This window comes from Gossypium arboreum, chromosome 5 (assembly GCF_025698485.1).
Source record: "Gossypium arboreum isolate Shixiya-1 chromosome 5, ASM2569848v2, whole genome shotgun sequence".
Classification (NCBI taxonomy): domain Eukaryota; kingdom Viridiplantae; phylum Streptophyta; class Magnoliopsida; order Malvales; family Malvaceae; genus Gossypium; species Gossypium arboreum.
The window spans coordinates 18,864,859-18,878,615 of record NC_069074.1 but is presented as its reverse complement, the minus strand read 5'-3'; the positions used below and the strand labels follow the sequence as shown (position 1 = coordinate 18,878,615).

The following is a 13,757-nucleotide window of genomic DNA, read 5'->3' as shown; positions in this document are numbered from 1 at the left end:
AAGGATTTTGCAATCTAGTCCACAATCTTTTCTTTTCCTCGATTGAGGTCGATTCCACGTCTTTCTTGATCTAAAATAACACATTTAGCTTATTTAATACTCACATTATCAAATTAATCCTTAACTCAAATTTTGGCAAAATTACAATTTTACCCTAAACTTTTGCATATTTACATTTTTGCCCCTAGGCTCGGATTAAACTTTATTCCTTATTCTTATGTTTTACAACATGCTGATCACTTTTATCTTCTATGGCAACATCAAATTCTCACTCTAACATGTACTTGTGACTATTAGGTATTTTTACCGATTAAGCCCTTTTACTCGTTTTTGCTTAAAATCGAGTAGTACAAGTTGTCTAACATAATTTAAAACTTAATATTCTATCATAAAACATCAAAATACTCAAATTTCACCTATGGGTATTTTTCTAAATATAAACCCTAGGTTAAATTATTGCTAACATAAGCTTTATCGAGTTAAGGGATCTCAAAAACGTAAAAATCATTAAAAACGGGGCTTGGAATCACTTACTATGGAGCTTGGAAGCTTGAAACAAACCCTAGCTATGGAGAACCCTTGAAATTTCGGCCTAATGAAGAAGATGGACAAAAATTGGCTTTTAATTTTGTTTTTAATTCATTTTAATAACTAAATGACCAAACTGATTTAGATTTAGTGGTTGACTGATTAACCGAACTAATTGGATCCGATCGGTTAATTCAATTAAAACTGAATTATGCACATCTCTTACCTCACCTAGAGCTAGTCAACTAGAGGTAAGACCTTGGCCCAAAACGCAAAGCTAGTGGACCAGACACTAGACCAAGAGCTAGAGGCCTAAAATCTTGACTTACATCTCATATACAAATTAAATTATATGTTTATCTTTTTATATGAATATAAAATTTTAATTTTAGCACTGTAATCAAAGCATCAATTAATTTTTACATAAATATTTAATAAATGCATTTTTTTGCATATTATTTTTATCCAGGACGTAAGTGTGACATAAATCTAGCCACTCCTTAAGAAATTAAGATGGCACCTAGGTGAGGTGGATTTTGCATTATATGCCTTCCGTCTTGATTTTTCTCTTGAATCTAATTTTATATATTTTTGTATGGTCCAATTTGATATTTTAAAAAATTATTCCTATTCTAACTTGACACATCTTGAAATTTATACTATATAGAAAATAATTGATTGAGTTGGTGTCAAGATGAGTTAACTCAACACCAACTCAATTGTAAAGTTATTAAGATATCCTTATTTTTAAAGGTAATTAATATTGTTATGATGATATTTTTTCTTTTCATAATTTTATATAATCTTAAATAAAACAATTGAAAATGTAATGATTCGATTTTCAATGGTATTGAAAATTGCGCTTTTGGGATCTCTTTTCCATAAACTGATTCTATAAATATTAAAGGGATATTTAGTCAAAATTATAATTAATTAAGGCTTAATGTTAAAATTTAATTGTTATAAATTTTTAATTAGGAAGAATGCTTGAGGACTTAAATAGAAATTATCCTAAGAAAAATGGATAATAGACCACTTTTGAATAGTTGGTAGTGGAATGTGATGATGGATAATGAAGGTTTAAATCATAATAAAGAAAACTAATTAAAATTTAATTAAGATTAATTAACTTATAATTATATATATAAGAAATTGGAGGACGGAGAGATGAAAAATTCATCTTCTCCAATCGGCGAAAGAAGAAAACAAGTTTTCAGCTATTAAATTGGTAAGTGCAATCAAGTTTTTTTTCTTGTAATTTTTATAGATTTAAGGTCATGGTAGTTTGATTTAGGTAGCCCATGTACCAATTTATAAAATTTTTAAAGTTTTTTAAAGTTTTCATTGTTGATAATTGAATGAAACTGATGTGAAATTGTTAGAAATTAAGTTTAGATTAAGAAAAGGACTAAATTATAAAGCTTAGTTGTTAGTTTCATACATTAGGGACCAAATTAAATAAAATGAAAAAAATTCTAAAATTTTGGTAAGAATAGCAAGTAGGAGGTCCCTAATGAATATATGTGAAATCGGATTTCAATCTAAAGCTTTAAATTGAAAGTTATGTTTGTTAAGGATTTAAGGACTAAATTGAATAAATTAACAAATATGTTTGATATTTTAACTGATTTCAATTTGAATGGAAATTGATAATAATATGTGTTTTTGGTTTTATTTAGCTAACGTTGACACAAAACCGTCAAGAAAGAAAGGAAAATAAAAAATCATTGACGAATAGCTCGAAATTTCAATTTGTATTTCTATGATTCGAGACCAATTTAACTATTGCATACTCATGTTTTTGTTTTTGTTTTTTACAGTATATAATATTGAGGTGAGTTTTTATTGGATTTTTTAATTGAATTGCTTCGGTTGAGATTGATTATTGAGATAAGAACTAAATTGAATAGAATATAAAATTGTATGATTTGATTGACATATGATAATTGGTATGAAATTGAGTTGAAATATGGTTTATTATATGATGAATTTATGAATCGATGGTTAATTGGATATGGTAAAGTACGATTTAAACTATATATAATGAATAAATAATTTGGCTATCCTATTAGATGTTTGGACTGAGTCGGATATAATTGGCATGTTTTAGGGTCAGGATATTAAATGAAAACCATCATTGTCGGGTAACCCGGGTGGTAGATTGCACATATAAGGTCACTGCTGTCGGGCATGTAACAGCCCGATTTTCAGTGGTGTCGAAAATAGTGGTTCAAGGTCACCAAATCTGCAAGTAAGTTCGTAAATATTATTATTTAATATTTACGACTCAAATATGGTTTTAAAAAAGTTTTTGAATTAGTAATTTGTGTATTATAATAATATATTAGGTCAAGTGGTTTTAGAAAATAATGTATCGAGACCTCGTTTCTATAAACTGAGCTGTAAATATTTTTATAAATATTTACGGAGTGTCATTAAGGTAGTATTAAAGTTTTGTTGAAAAATTTTAACATTTCGATAACTAATTAATTAAATGAATTTCCTTTGATTAGCAAAATCGAGGAATTCCCTAATTCTTACTCTATCTTCTAAAAATAAAATTGATTATAATTATATATTTGTGAGCACTATTATGCCTCTATTTATATGCACTCAATGAATACAATTTGAAGAGCCACAATCCTTCATATTGGACATACTTCTTAGGAAAAACATGTCCCATGAAAATGCATTCATTAAATAATAAATCATTACTTTTAATTTGAATAGTGCTCGTATTAATTTGCAATTTATACTTTCCATCATAAATAAAAATACCATATTTCTTATTTATTTTTATCATTTATTTAAATATTTCACCACCGTTGTACTTGAATACTTCCTTTTATTTATTTCCCCCGTTTCCGACCCTTTGCTTTAACCCTACAGCTACTCTCACCAATCATTTACTCATAACACTAAACAATAATTTCAATTAAAAAAACGCACTAGAATACCAAACCTCATCGTGATTTGACAAGATAAACTATTACGAATGGTGCCTAAAACACAAAACAAGAAAAAACTTTGAAACTTACCGAAGAAAACTAGAATGCAAAGAATTTGACGACCAAAATCCAACTAACATAAAGCTTCTAAAGACTTTCTTGCTTTAAAATATTCTTAAGTTCTCAAAAAATGACAACATAAGGACTAAGTAAATTTTGAGAAAAAAGCCTATTTATACAAGGCTCAAGCATTCTTAGCACAACTCCAATATGACATAATTTTACAATATCAATTAAATATGAACACGTATCATTGTAATTATAATTTATCGATTCATTCATCTTATCATCAATAAATACATAACCCTCCCATTAATTAACAAAATTTAAAATGACATGCATTTTTACCAAAATCAATGTCATCACAATTATAAAACATGGATGCAACATAATTCCTCTATACCATACATACCATTCATGCACAAGGTACAATGGTTTATACCCTCTTACAAGAAGAAATTCAAAGCGTCATTGCCTTGCCTTAAGGAATGTCACTCTATTGCCTTTTCCTCGATTGGGGGAAGGGTGATTGTTTTATGTATTTTGTTAGCTGCACCTTAGATCACCTTGCTCGTCGGTGAAACCTCGTCGAGTATGGTCCTTGAGAGCATGTGCATGCTTGACACATGGTGCACCTTGAGCTCACTTTACTAAAAACATGTGTTAAGTCTTTTTCCTTAAAAGGGAGAAGGTTTTTCTTCTTATGCTTGCACTCTATCTATTTTCCTTTATAAACAACTTTTTACGCATTTTTACTCTGTGAACTGTCTTCTTGTTTCCCTTCCATTGATCTTATCATCAATAAGATTAAATTTCAATTTGAAGTTAATACCTCCACACTCAAGAAGTGACTAAAGAGAAGAAAAGCTCTTAGAAAATAAAAGTTCCATTAAGACTCAATATTCTTTTATTATTATTAAAATATGTTATAAATTCTTGTGCTTTTACTAAATAATAAATTTAGTTTTTATACTTTTAATTTTAAGAATTTAGTTCCTTAACTTTTAAATTTCAAAATTAAAATCAAATCGTTAATAAAGTTAAAATTATTTTATTAAATTAAAATTCATTACAAATTTTTTTCTAAATTTATTAACAGTAAAAACTTATGATGTATTTTAACTTTATGTTTTATGTTTGAAGTTAATAATAATAATTATTTTTATTTCCTTAATCAATGCATACTAGCTGGTGGTTGGATCTACTTTCGACCATCCAACCTTGTAATTATTTGATATTAACAAAAATAAAATATTATAAAATTCAAAAATAAATAGTTTGAAATGAATCCAATCTTAAGGTTGACCGATATCAAGTTCAAGTGGTAACGAAGATTCGACCACGCGGCAACATTGTCTGAATTCCGGTCAAAATTCAAAAACGAACTGCAGGTTAAGGCTCAGAGTGTTGACCACCCTTCTGTCTTTTGTCAAGAAACGACATCGTGTTTCGATTTAACCGTACTCCGCAGTCAAACTCCCATCAATAAATTTAACATAATTATCAAAGATAAGGACACCACGTTGGCTGTCTGTTAATGATCTTTCAAATCTATATAATATTTCACTTTCTGTCTCCTTCTTGATTTTCTCTCTTTAGCCGAATCCTTCTATCTTTCACCATTCCTTTCCGATTCAAATCTTGAAGATTTTGTTCATCTGTGACTTCAGTTCCTGGATTATTTAAGGAGCCCTTAGATTTCAAATTTTAATTAGCTTTTTTTCTTTCTAATATATAAAAACAACCAAAATTGTGGGCGCAGATATCGTTGATTTGGTTTCATTTCATTGTAAATTATTGTCTCAATTCGTTTTTGAGATGGCTTCGAGTTTTGACCGATGGGAAAAAGATCCTTTCTTCTCTGTGGCTGAAGAAGTTCAGGAATCTGCGGACAGGTAAATTACTTCCCTTTTTCTTATTAGGGTTCCTTTATCGGCTCCACTATGTTTTCCTCCTAATTTTCTTTGGTTCTGTAGACCTAGTCTGAAACCTGAAGAAGGTTTTTTTTTTTTTCGAATTAGGTTCCTAAATGCTAAACTAAGGTTCAGAATTTCAATTACTCAATAATCGCTTGAAATTCTTTTGCTGCGTTTATTTTTTTTGAATTAGTTGCTTTTGTATTTGTTGGAAATTAGTTATCTCATGTTAATTTTCTTTTCCCGTCTCAAAGGATGGAATCGACTTATCGGACATGGATACACGCCAGCAAAGACGTTTGTAGTTCGTGGAATTTCGAGGAACTTCGTAGGGACCTGCGTACTACCCTTGGCACCACAAAATGGCAGGTCATATTGTGTTTTCTATATTTCTTATGAATTGTTCGTCCGGTGAATATTTTCATTGGAGTTGTGATTGGTTTAGCGTTTTGAGAAATTGAATTGGTTTTGCAGTTAGAGGAGTTTGAAAGGGCTGTACAATCAAGCTACAATGCAAATTCAAGTGAGGACTCGAGAGACAGGCATCGAGATTTTATTGTGGCAATTGAGGATCAGGTTTCAAAGATTGAAAAATCATTGCAGGAATCAGCCCTTTTGGAGGGTAAGACATCAATGCCTTGGGTGCGATTGGACAAAGGGGAATGCGATGATCTTGCTTTATTTTTGTCCGGACCAACTGTATCCGGTGAAAAGAAACTTCCTCCTAAGAGTCATTCTAGGACTAATGAAATCCCACGAGGAATCAATATAGAATCTGTACCACATTGCTCGAAAAATTCAGGTCAATCTGTTGAGTGGAGCTCCTCCGAGGCTAAGGGCGAGAAGTCACATGGGCATAGGAGGACTGCTAGTGCTAGTGCCAACATTGGCACTTGGAAGATTGCTATCGGTGGGGATGTTTTAGAACAGAACTCTTCCAATGGTCAGCCCTCCATTCCCCCACGAAAGGTACCAAGCTTCTCTGGTTTCCTAAATTCAATGGAATCTGTAGCCAAGGTGAAGTGGTCGAAGAATGGTTTCAGGAAGTGGAAGGCAGTAGATTGTGATTCGGAGTCTAATACAGAGTTGTTGAGACCTCCTCAGCTGGCTACGGTGAATGCCTAATCTACTGCTATCCTATTTGAGATATAGATTTTGAAATTTTTTGTTACTATTTCCTATGCTATCCCATTAGTGTTTATAAGTTCCTGTTTTATTGTTTCCTCCTATAGGGCCTCAATGCATGCTATGAACGAAGTAAGAGTTGCCTAGATTGTGATAATTACGATAAGCAACTTTATGGCTGGTATGGGGCTATTCAAAGACTACTCCAAAGGTCTCAGTATCAAATGCGGTATGGTCATCCCATTCGACTAGCAGTTTGGGTTGTGCTCTTCCTTTGTTTGATTGGTGAGCTTGCTTGAAACTTGTTTAGTTTTGTCGCTCTACTTTTTGGACTTGTTATTTATATTTTCTCGTTTTTATTTTAGGAATAAAGCATACACTTATATTTTTAAAATTTTGAGCAAAAACTTCTGCTATATTTCTGTCATTATTAAAGGCAGTTTCATTCTTCACTAATACCTGTGTTAATTAGAATCTGTGCTTTGCTACTTTGATTGAATGGTGAATTCTCATTCCAATGCAGTATAGGAGCATTAAATGTGCATAGACTAGTGACTGAAAGGAAATTATAACTGAAGAAATGTGCCCCAAATAACTAGTAAGAAATTGAATTGCATATCCAGCCACTAGGACTTGAGATTCTTTGTTTCTTGATATAATGGCATGTATAGAGCTTGTGAATCCAGATACAAGCTAATTTGGACAAATGATTAGAGTAGATGAACTTGCGTCAGATGAATGATACATTAGAATGTTGGTGTTTTAGGTCATGTAGAATTCATGAAGCAATTTGAGGAGAAAAAAATTAAAGATGGAGTAAAGGTATTCTTGGTAACAACTTTCCTAAGTGTTTCATTTTTATATATAGGATAGGATTGTTTAGTCATAAGAGATGAGAAAATTATGAGGGTGTTTTAAAGCTATCAGGTTGAATGGAATGGAGAAGCTCAGTTGGATATTTAAAACAATTTTGCTTGATGCCTGATGGGTACGAAGTTTTTGGAATTTGATGAGTGCACTGGAATACAATAAAAGATTGGCTATTGGATAAAGTTTTACATAAATGATCGTAGTTGCTTTCAATAGAAACAAAATAAAAGTGGATAACTCACGTGGTTTAGACTTTAGATGGCACAATACAGGTCTGGGGATTCATTAAGGATTCACTCTCTGCTAGTGGAAAACAGTGGCAGGCCAGAGATCACGTCGGATGTGTCGAAATAATTAGAACCAGAATTAAATGCCTTGATAGACTCCTGCAGTAAAATCATTGTTTGCTTTGTATGCTTTCAGATTGTGGGGCTCATGTTGTATTTTGTAATCGTATTCACATAATCACATTTCTTAAATTGAATTCATGAAAGTCTGTGAAGCCTAAACTTCTTGTCATCCTATGCAGTTTTAATTGGATTTTACGCAATATGAGGACACAGAATCCTCGACTGGCAGTTCATACTCAGTGGCTAAATATTTTGGGGGGAAGGTGGTTAAGGAGTCCAGCTTGTGCAAGTTATGCTGGCACCCTGATGTTATACACGGTGAAGTTTTGAGGGAAGATAGTACAACAAAAAGTAAGTACCTTTTCCCCTTCACTTTTCCTTGACAACCTCTTGTCTCTCTCTCCCCTCCGATTTTGATTATTCGGGTTAGGGGGAAGTCCTGTTGTTAACAGGGAGCAGAGGGATGATTGATTTGAACTGAGGCAGTCAGATGATGTAATATATGTATTCTTTTTCTTCTTTAATAGTACTTTGTATTAATATGAACGTGTAGCATTTTAACCCTCCATTCCCTACCAGTTTCGTTTAAGTTGTAACCAATTAAGAGCTGCAGAAGGGAAGTGAGAGTTTCATCTAACTTGGATCTCAAACCTAAATGGCAGAAAGTGTTGAAGTTCCTTTGCTGGTCTCATCCCAGTTCCATCTTTAAACTCAACTTGTTGGTCATCCAATCCATCTAATACAGCCTTTTTTTTTTTTTTTTTGTTCTTCAAACGTTTCAGTTGTTAGTAATTTCCTGCTGGGTAATATGAATGTCTAATGACACTAATGACCTAGTAATAATAGTAGATTATAGATTATTTACCCTTATCAGGAAAAAAAAGAGATGGAAGATTATCTATCTTCATGAAATGGTCGCATCAGAGATAAGTAGGGACTGATCTCTGAGCAAAATTCCAACTCTATCAAATATTATAAACCAGGATTAGTTTATAAAGGAAAAAATAGAAGGCATTTTGAAATTGGCTTGGTGGTTCATCTAGAAACTTCTGGTCATACCAAATCAGTTACACCATTGATGAGGCTGTAGTGAGGTATCTATAAGAGAAGTAGGAACCAGCAACCAAGAGTGGTAGGAACATTTCGACAATGCTTGCATACTTGGGCATACTGTCATCCTTGATCACTAAAGCACTCATCTCTTTCTTCTTGGGTTCTTTAATCGAAGCAACCTGGGCATCTGCATCCTCTTTGAAAGAGTAACCCTAGAGAATGCCAACCAAGTATTTGAGGAGTCACATCTGAACCAATTTGCTATGTCCGAAATCGCTGAATGCCTGTGTGGTGTCCTTACCTGCTGACTCTATCAACACCTCTTCTCCTCCTGGATGTTCTTCCAGGCACCTTGTATCGTTCAGTGCCTACAGGCATTAGAGTTAGTCAAGTTCAAGTCTAGTTAATTCACTACTTGGAACAATCCTATAATGAAAAGAGAGCTGGATGGATTACTCTGCCATCGATGACAAGCCAGCAATCTTTGATTTGTGCTGAGCAACCTGGGAGAAGGTGAACACTGTATTCTGCCATTTGTTTGCTTTGTGACATAGACTGAAAATTGGTGATCATTTTTTTCGGTTAGCAAAATCCCAAATTATCTTAGATGGATGGCGAGGGTAGCTCTCAGCACGCCACCTACCAAAATTTGGTGAGAAAAGAGGAGGATGCGCACGGGAGTTGGGTTTTACGGACAGAACACTGCAATTCGATTGACCTAACTATATCATCCAAACTGCAGTCGCTGATTTTCAGTTGCATCATGTTAATCATATGGGATACGTAGGCATGAAACTGGAATTTAAGAAGAGTCTAAAAGGGCGGAGAAGTGGTTCACTTTCATGCCTTGCTCGGAAGGTTGAAATCCAGACTTGCAACCACAGCCAATTTCTAAGGCATGTGATGTGACCCTAGATGCCTAACCCAACCCCCGCACAGCCACAACATTTCACATAATGAATGTATTCAGTGCGAATGACTTATTATGACCAATTTACTACAGATTAGCAAAGGAACCTCTGGACTCTGGAGCTAAGTAAATTATAGGAATATTAGTACCGGGTCCTAAAATGCTCAGAGGACTTCTGGATGAAAGAATGATGACTTCCTTATTCCTTTTTTTTTTCTTAAACTGAGACTTTATGCTATGCAATTTACATATACATATAATATTTGTTTTAACATTTGACTACAACATAGTATTTAATACAGGTGAAAATGAATTAATGAAGAGGCAGCAACTAATGTCTTTTTTTTCCCTTAATTGTACCCTTTTAATTGCTGGTTATTCTATTTTCCCTGGAATATGAACGGAGTACCATAATATATATATATATATATACACACACACACGAAGTACCTGCTAAGCTAAATTTTGCAGGCCATCAGAGTTGTTGCCTGTGATTGCACATGTTCCATGCCTAACGTCTGGTATGTCTCCTCCAAAAGAATAAAGACAAGTGACGAAGATATAGCAATTTGTCGTCTTTTACCCAGAACTCATAGCCACAACAAAACAGTAATCTTTACAAATATACATTTGCTACCGTTTAAGGGTAAATTTAACCTAAATAATATAAAAATAATAGTTCAAGCAGAATACTACAATAGTTAAATATACAATATTCAGATTACCCTTATTAGTTATATTTTATTACTAGCTAAAAAGTAATTTTGTTGACCCAAAGATGATTATCCCACATATAACCCCCTAAAAAATATTTCTAACACATTAAAAATTTCTATTCGACTAATTTAATTGAAACTAGAATTATACCTGCACCAAACAGCGGGTTTACATATTTAAATATTTATGTTTTAACGTATAAATAATTAGCATTATTACAATAGTAGGGGGATTTAACTGTTACAGAGGTGAGCGTAATTTTTACTTATAATTTCTTTCCATTCCGGTTCGCCCATGAATGAAACATTTTTTTCTTTCAAATTTTCTTACAACGGTTTTGTCTGTTTCTATAGCATGGTAGTTTGGGTTAGGGGTGTTCAAACTTTGGTTAAAATTGAATTAGCCGGTCGAATTGGTCTAATTCGATTAATCGGTCATTAATCAATTTAGTTCGGTCGAAGGTTGGTTAACGGTTAATTCGATTCGAAACTGTGTAATTAATCGAATTAATCAAAGTTAATAAATAATATTGTATATTTTATGTATTAGGCTATTACTAGTTTGGTTAAGTTCAGTTTCTTTGGTCAAATGAACATTATAGATTTGTTTATTTTATATGTTTTATACTTGTTTTAACAAAATATATATATAAATTTTGATTAATTCAATTAATCGAAATATTACTGTTCAATTAATTTTTTTAAAAATTCGGTTATATTAACGGTTAAAGGATTAAAAAGTTCAATTAATTCAGTTAATACTAATTTAGTTCGGTTAACCATTTGAACACAATTAGTTTGAGTTTCTGTTTAGTTTTTTCGGTTATCCAAGCATTTGTTAGAAAGAGGTAAAAGTCGTGGTTCGGCGGTTTGTTGAGTGGTTATGGTGACGGTTTTGGTGGCGCTGTCCATAGAGAATAAAGAAGTTGACGAGTGACATATCAATTCCAGCGTGAGAAAAGAGGAAATCGGCGAGGGGCAGGCAAGCAAGAGGATAAAACTTAGCATCAAACAAATTAAGATTGTAAGAATAAAACTGAAAGTGTAGTTGAAAACTTTAAAGCTAAAACCAAGTAAATAATAAAAACGCAGATTATAAAATGTGTAATCACTTAATGGGAACTAATCAATAATTACAGCCTCACCACAAACACAAACAATTCACCATGACATACAATAAATTTCCCGCCAAAGCTTTTGTCAAATCGAACAAGTTTTTATTGTATATTTCTAATATTAGAATAGGATAAAATACAATGCATCATAAACAAATACAGGGAGACAACATTTGAAGGTCAGCCAGTGTGTAACATCTTACGGTTCCACGCCACTGCCATAATAGCTTACCTTATGTGCTTATTTTAGAGTTACAACAACAAAAGTTTCATCTGAAAACCCAGGAGACAAATTGGAACAAGAGATTGAATGAGATCAAGGCACAATCTTGTAAGCCTTCATCTTATCAATCCAAGTAACAAACGAATTCTGAGAATTCCTAAACCCCAAAAACCCATGCTCCTTGCTCTTATTCATACTGACCAGCGGCAACTGCAACGGAGCCGAAAGTATCGCATCCGTAAACCACCAATTTCCCACCTCCTGCAAACTCGTCTTCTGCAACTGGTTCTCCTTCACTATTTCTTCCCAAACTCCTTCCTTCCCTTTCATCATCTCCTCCAACCCCCGGTTCTCCCCTTCCACGAACCCAAATTCTTCTATCCCAAATTGCTCTGCCAAAACGCTCCACAAATGCTTCCACTTGAAAACGTCCCCATTAGTCACATTAAAGGCTTCGTTTTCGGCATACGGATCCACCGCCGCCCATATATGTTGCTCCGCAATCAAATCCGCATCCGAAACTTCAAAATAACAGTTCCAAGCGGCTTTGCTCCCAGGAAAGTATAACGGTTTGCCTTCGTGTTTGCAAAAGGCCGTGTAAACGCAAAGACTGCCAACGAGGTTCATTAAACTGTAAGGCGAAAACCCGAATATGACTGCGGGTCGGTGCACCGACCAGGTTAATCCTTCTTTTTTCTCGATTTCTTCAAAGAGGATGTCTTCTTGATGGTAGTAAAAATTGGGAGCATTCAACCGCGGTAAATCTTCAGTGAAAGGCGACTCATGCAGTTGGATTTTACCCAACAACTCGAACGGTCCAAGATAATGTTTGACTCCTGTTTGTAGACAGATGTGGCGGAGATTGGGAGCGTTTGGGATCACGGAACGCAAAACATTGCGAAGCATGGAACCGTTGATCTCACAATTCTCGGCTTCGGATGTTCGGTTGGTCCAGGTGACGTAGAAGATATGGGTGACGTCGGTAAGTTGAGAGAGCTTCGATTCGGTATCATTCGGGTCGGATACATCGCATTGAATGTACTCGATTGGATGGTCGACGTTCCAGTTGGGTCTGGGCCGACGAGCCACCCCGTATACTTTCCATGGGCCGCCGGGAGTGTCGGATAATGGGAGGATTTCAGCCAAGCTATTGCCAACTATGCCGGTGACTCCAATGATCAGCCCAACGCTCTTGAGGCTTTTCGGTGCTTCATCTTCCTCAAATTTCTTCTGCAAAAATTAAAACAAAGAAAAAGAATCAATTTCGTGAAGGGTAAACAGAAATCCAGCAAGCCAATGAAAAAAGAGAGTTGCCTTAGCAGCTCCGATAGCACCAGCCCACCACCAGCTCATTTTATTTCTTTAAAACAACTTAGATTAGATTTATGGGAGACGGCAATAAACCAAAAAGGAAACGTTAGGCAATTGATGATAGATGATTTGATGGGATTGCAAACTAACAATCTGGGTGGGGTGTTTTATTGATCAAGAAGATTAAAGGGATTTGAAATATTGGATTGGAAAGGATTTTGTTCTTGGTTATTTATAACATGCACTTAATGAAAACGACAAAAGGTTTGAGGAGAGCAGTGACGATGTTTGGGATTCACATATGAAGACTAAAGGGCTTTGAAAAGAAAATAGGAGCGCAGCCAGCACCTACCCTGGATAAGCAAAATTTCCACCAACAATTAGAGGGAAAGACTTACTAATTTAATTCAAAATTATATTTTATTTTTCTTCTTTCCATTTATATATTTTCTATCTTTCTATTTTTCTAACCCTTAAAATTTTCACCTTTTTAATCTTTTTTTCTCTCTATCAAACAAAACCTTAGTGTTAGAACAGGCTTTTTTATTTAAATAACTCAAATAATTTAATTAATTATTAAAATGATCCACTTTTTTAATTAAATATTAAAATGACTTGAAATCTACAGTAAA

General features: G+C 33.9%; 2 protein-coding genes and 1 long non-coding RNA gene across 4 annotated transcripts; 1 reads left to right on the top strand and 2 right to left on the bottom strand.

The window, feature by feature from the left end:
• Nucleotides 1-4,837: 4,837 nt before the first annotated feature.
• Nucleotides 4,838-8,343, top strand: LOC108453744 (uncharacterized). 2 transcript variants are annotated; one of them, XM_053028635.1, is made up of 5 exons: nucleotides 4,838-5,431; nucleotides 5,707-5,821; nucleotides 5,927-6,565; nucleotides 6,685-6,806; nucleotides 7,977-8,343. In XM_053028635.1, exons 1-5 carry the CDS (start codon nucleotides 5,355-5,357, stop codon nucleotides 8,125-8,127), a joined length of 1,104 nt encoding a protein of 367 aa, XP_052884595.1. In that variant the 5' UTR covers nucleotides 4,838-5,354; the 3' UTR covers nucleotides 8,128-8,343. The 2 variants fall into 2 exon arrangements, with proteins under 2 accessions (XP_052884595.1, XP_017607516.1); XM_017752027.2 differs by having other exon boundaries at nucleotides 6,685-6,862.
• Nucleotides 8,055-10,024, bottom strand: LOC108453745 (uncharacterized). The gene is made up of 2 exons (XR_008283208.1): nucleotides 9,307-10,024; nucleotides 8,055-9,218 (listed from the first exon to the last, which is right to left on the bottom strand). It is a non-coding gene; the product is annotated as an uncharacterized LOC108453745 (long non-coding RNA).
• Nucleotides 10,025-11,671: 1,647 nt separating this feature from the next.
• Nucleotides 11,672-13,415, bottom strand: LOC108453068 (3-oxo-Delta(4,5)-steroid 5-beta-reductase-like). The gene is made up of 2 exons (XM_017750967.2): nucleotides 13,129-13,415; nucleotides 11,672-13,044 (listed from the first exon to the last, which is right to left on the bottom strand). The coding sequence occupies exons 1-2, from the start codon at nucleotides 13,165-13,167 to the stop codon at nucleotides 11,908-11,910; spliced, it is 1,176 nt and encodes a 391-aa protein (XP_017606456.1). The 5' UTR covers nucleotides 13,168-13,415; the 3' UTR covers nucleotides 11,672-11,907.
• Between the last annotated feature and the right edge of the window lie 342 nt (nucleotides 13,416-13,757).

What these genes read in the sequence shown, in the direction of transcription:
- LOC108453744 (XM_053028635.1), top strand. Translation starts at nt 5,355, where the DNA reads ATGGCTTCGAGTTTTGACCGATGGGAAAAAGATCCTTTCTTCTCTGTG. An exon ending in TTGGCACCACAAAATGGCAG is followed by an intron (nt 5,822 to 5,926) that starts GTCATATTGTGT and finishes TTGGTTTTGCAG; the next exon opens with TTAGAGGAGTTTGAAAGGGC. An exon ending in AGGTCTCAGTATCAAATGCG is followed by an intron (nt 6,807 to 7,976) that starts GTATGGTCATCC and finishes CATCCTATGCAG; the next exon opens with TTTTAATTGGATTTTACGCA.
- LOC108453068 (XM_017750967.2), bottom strand. Translation starts at nt 13,167, where the DNA reads ATGAGCTGGTGGTGGGCTGGTGCTATCGGAGCTGCTAAG. An exon ending in GTGCTATCGGAGCTGCTAAG is followed by an intron (nt 13,045 to 13,128) that starts GCAACTCTCTTT and finishes TAATTTTTGCAG; the next exon opens with AAGAAATTTGAGGAAGATGA.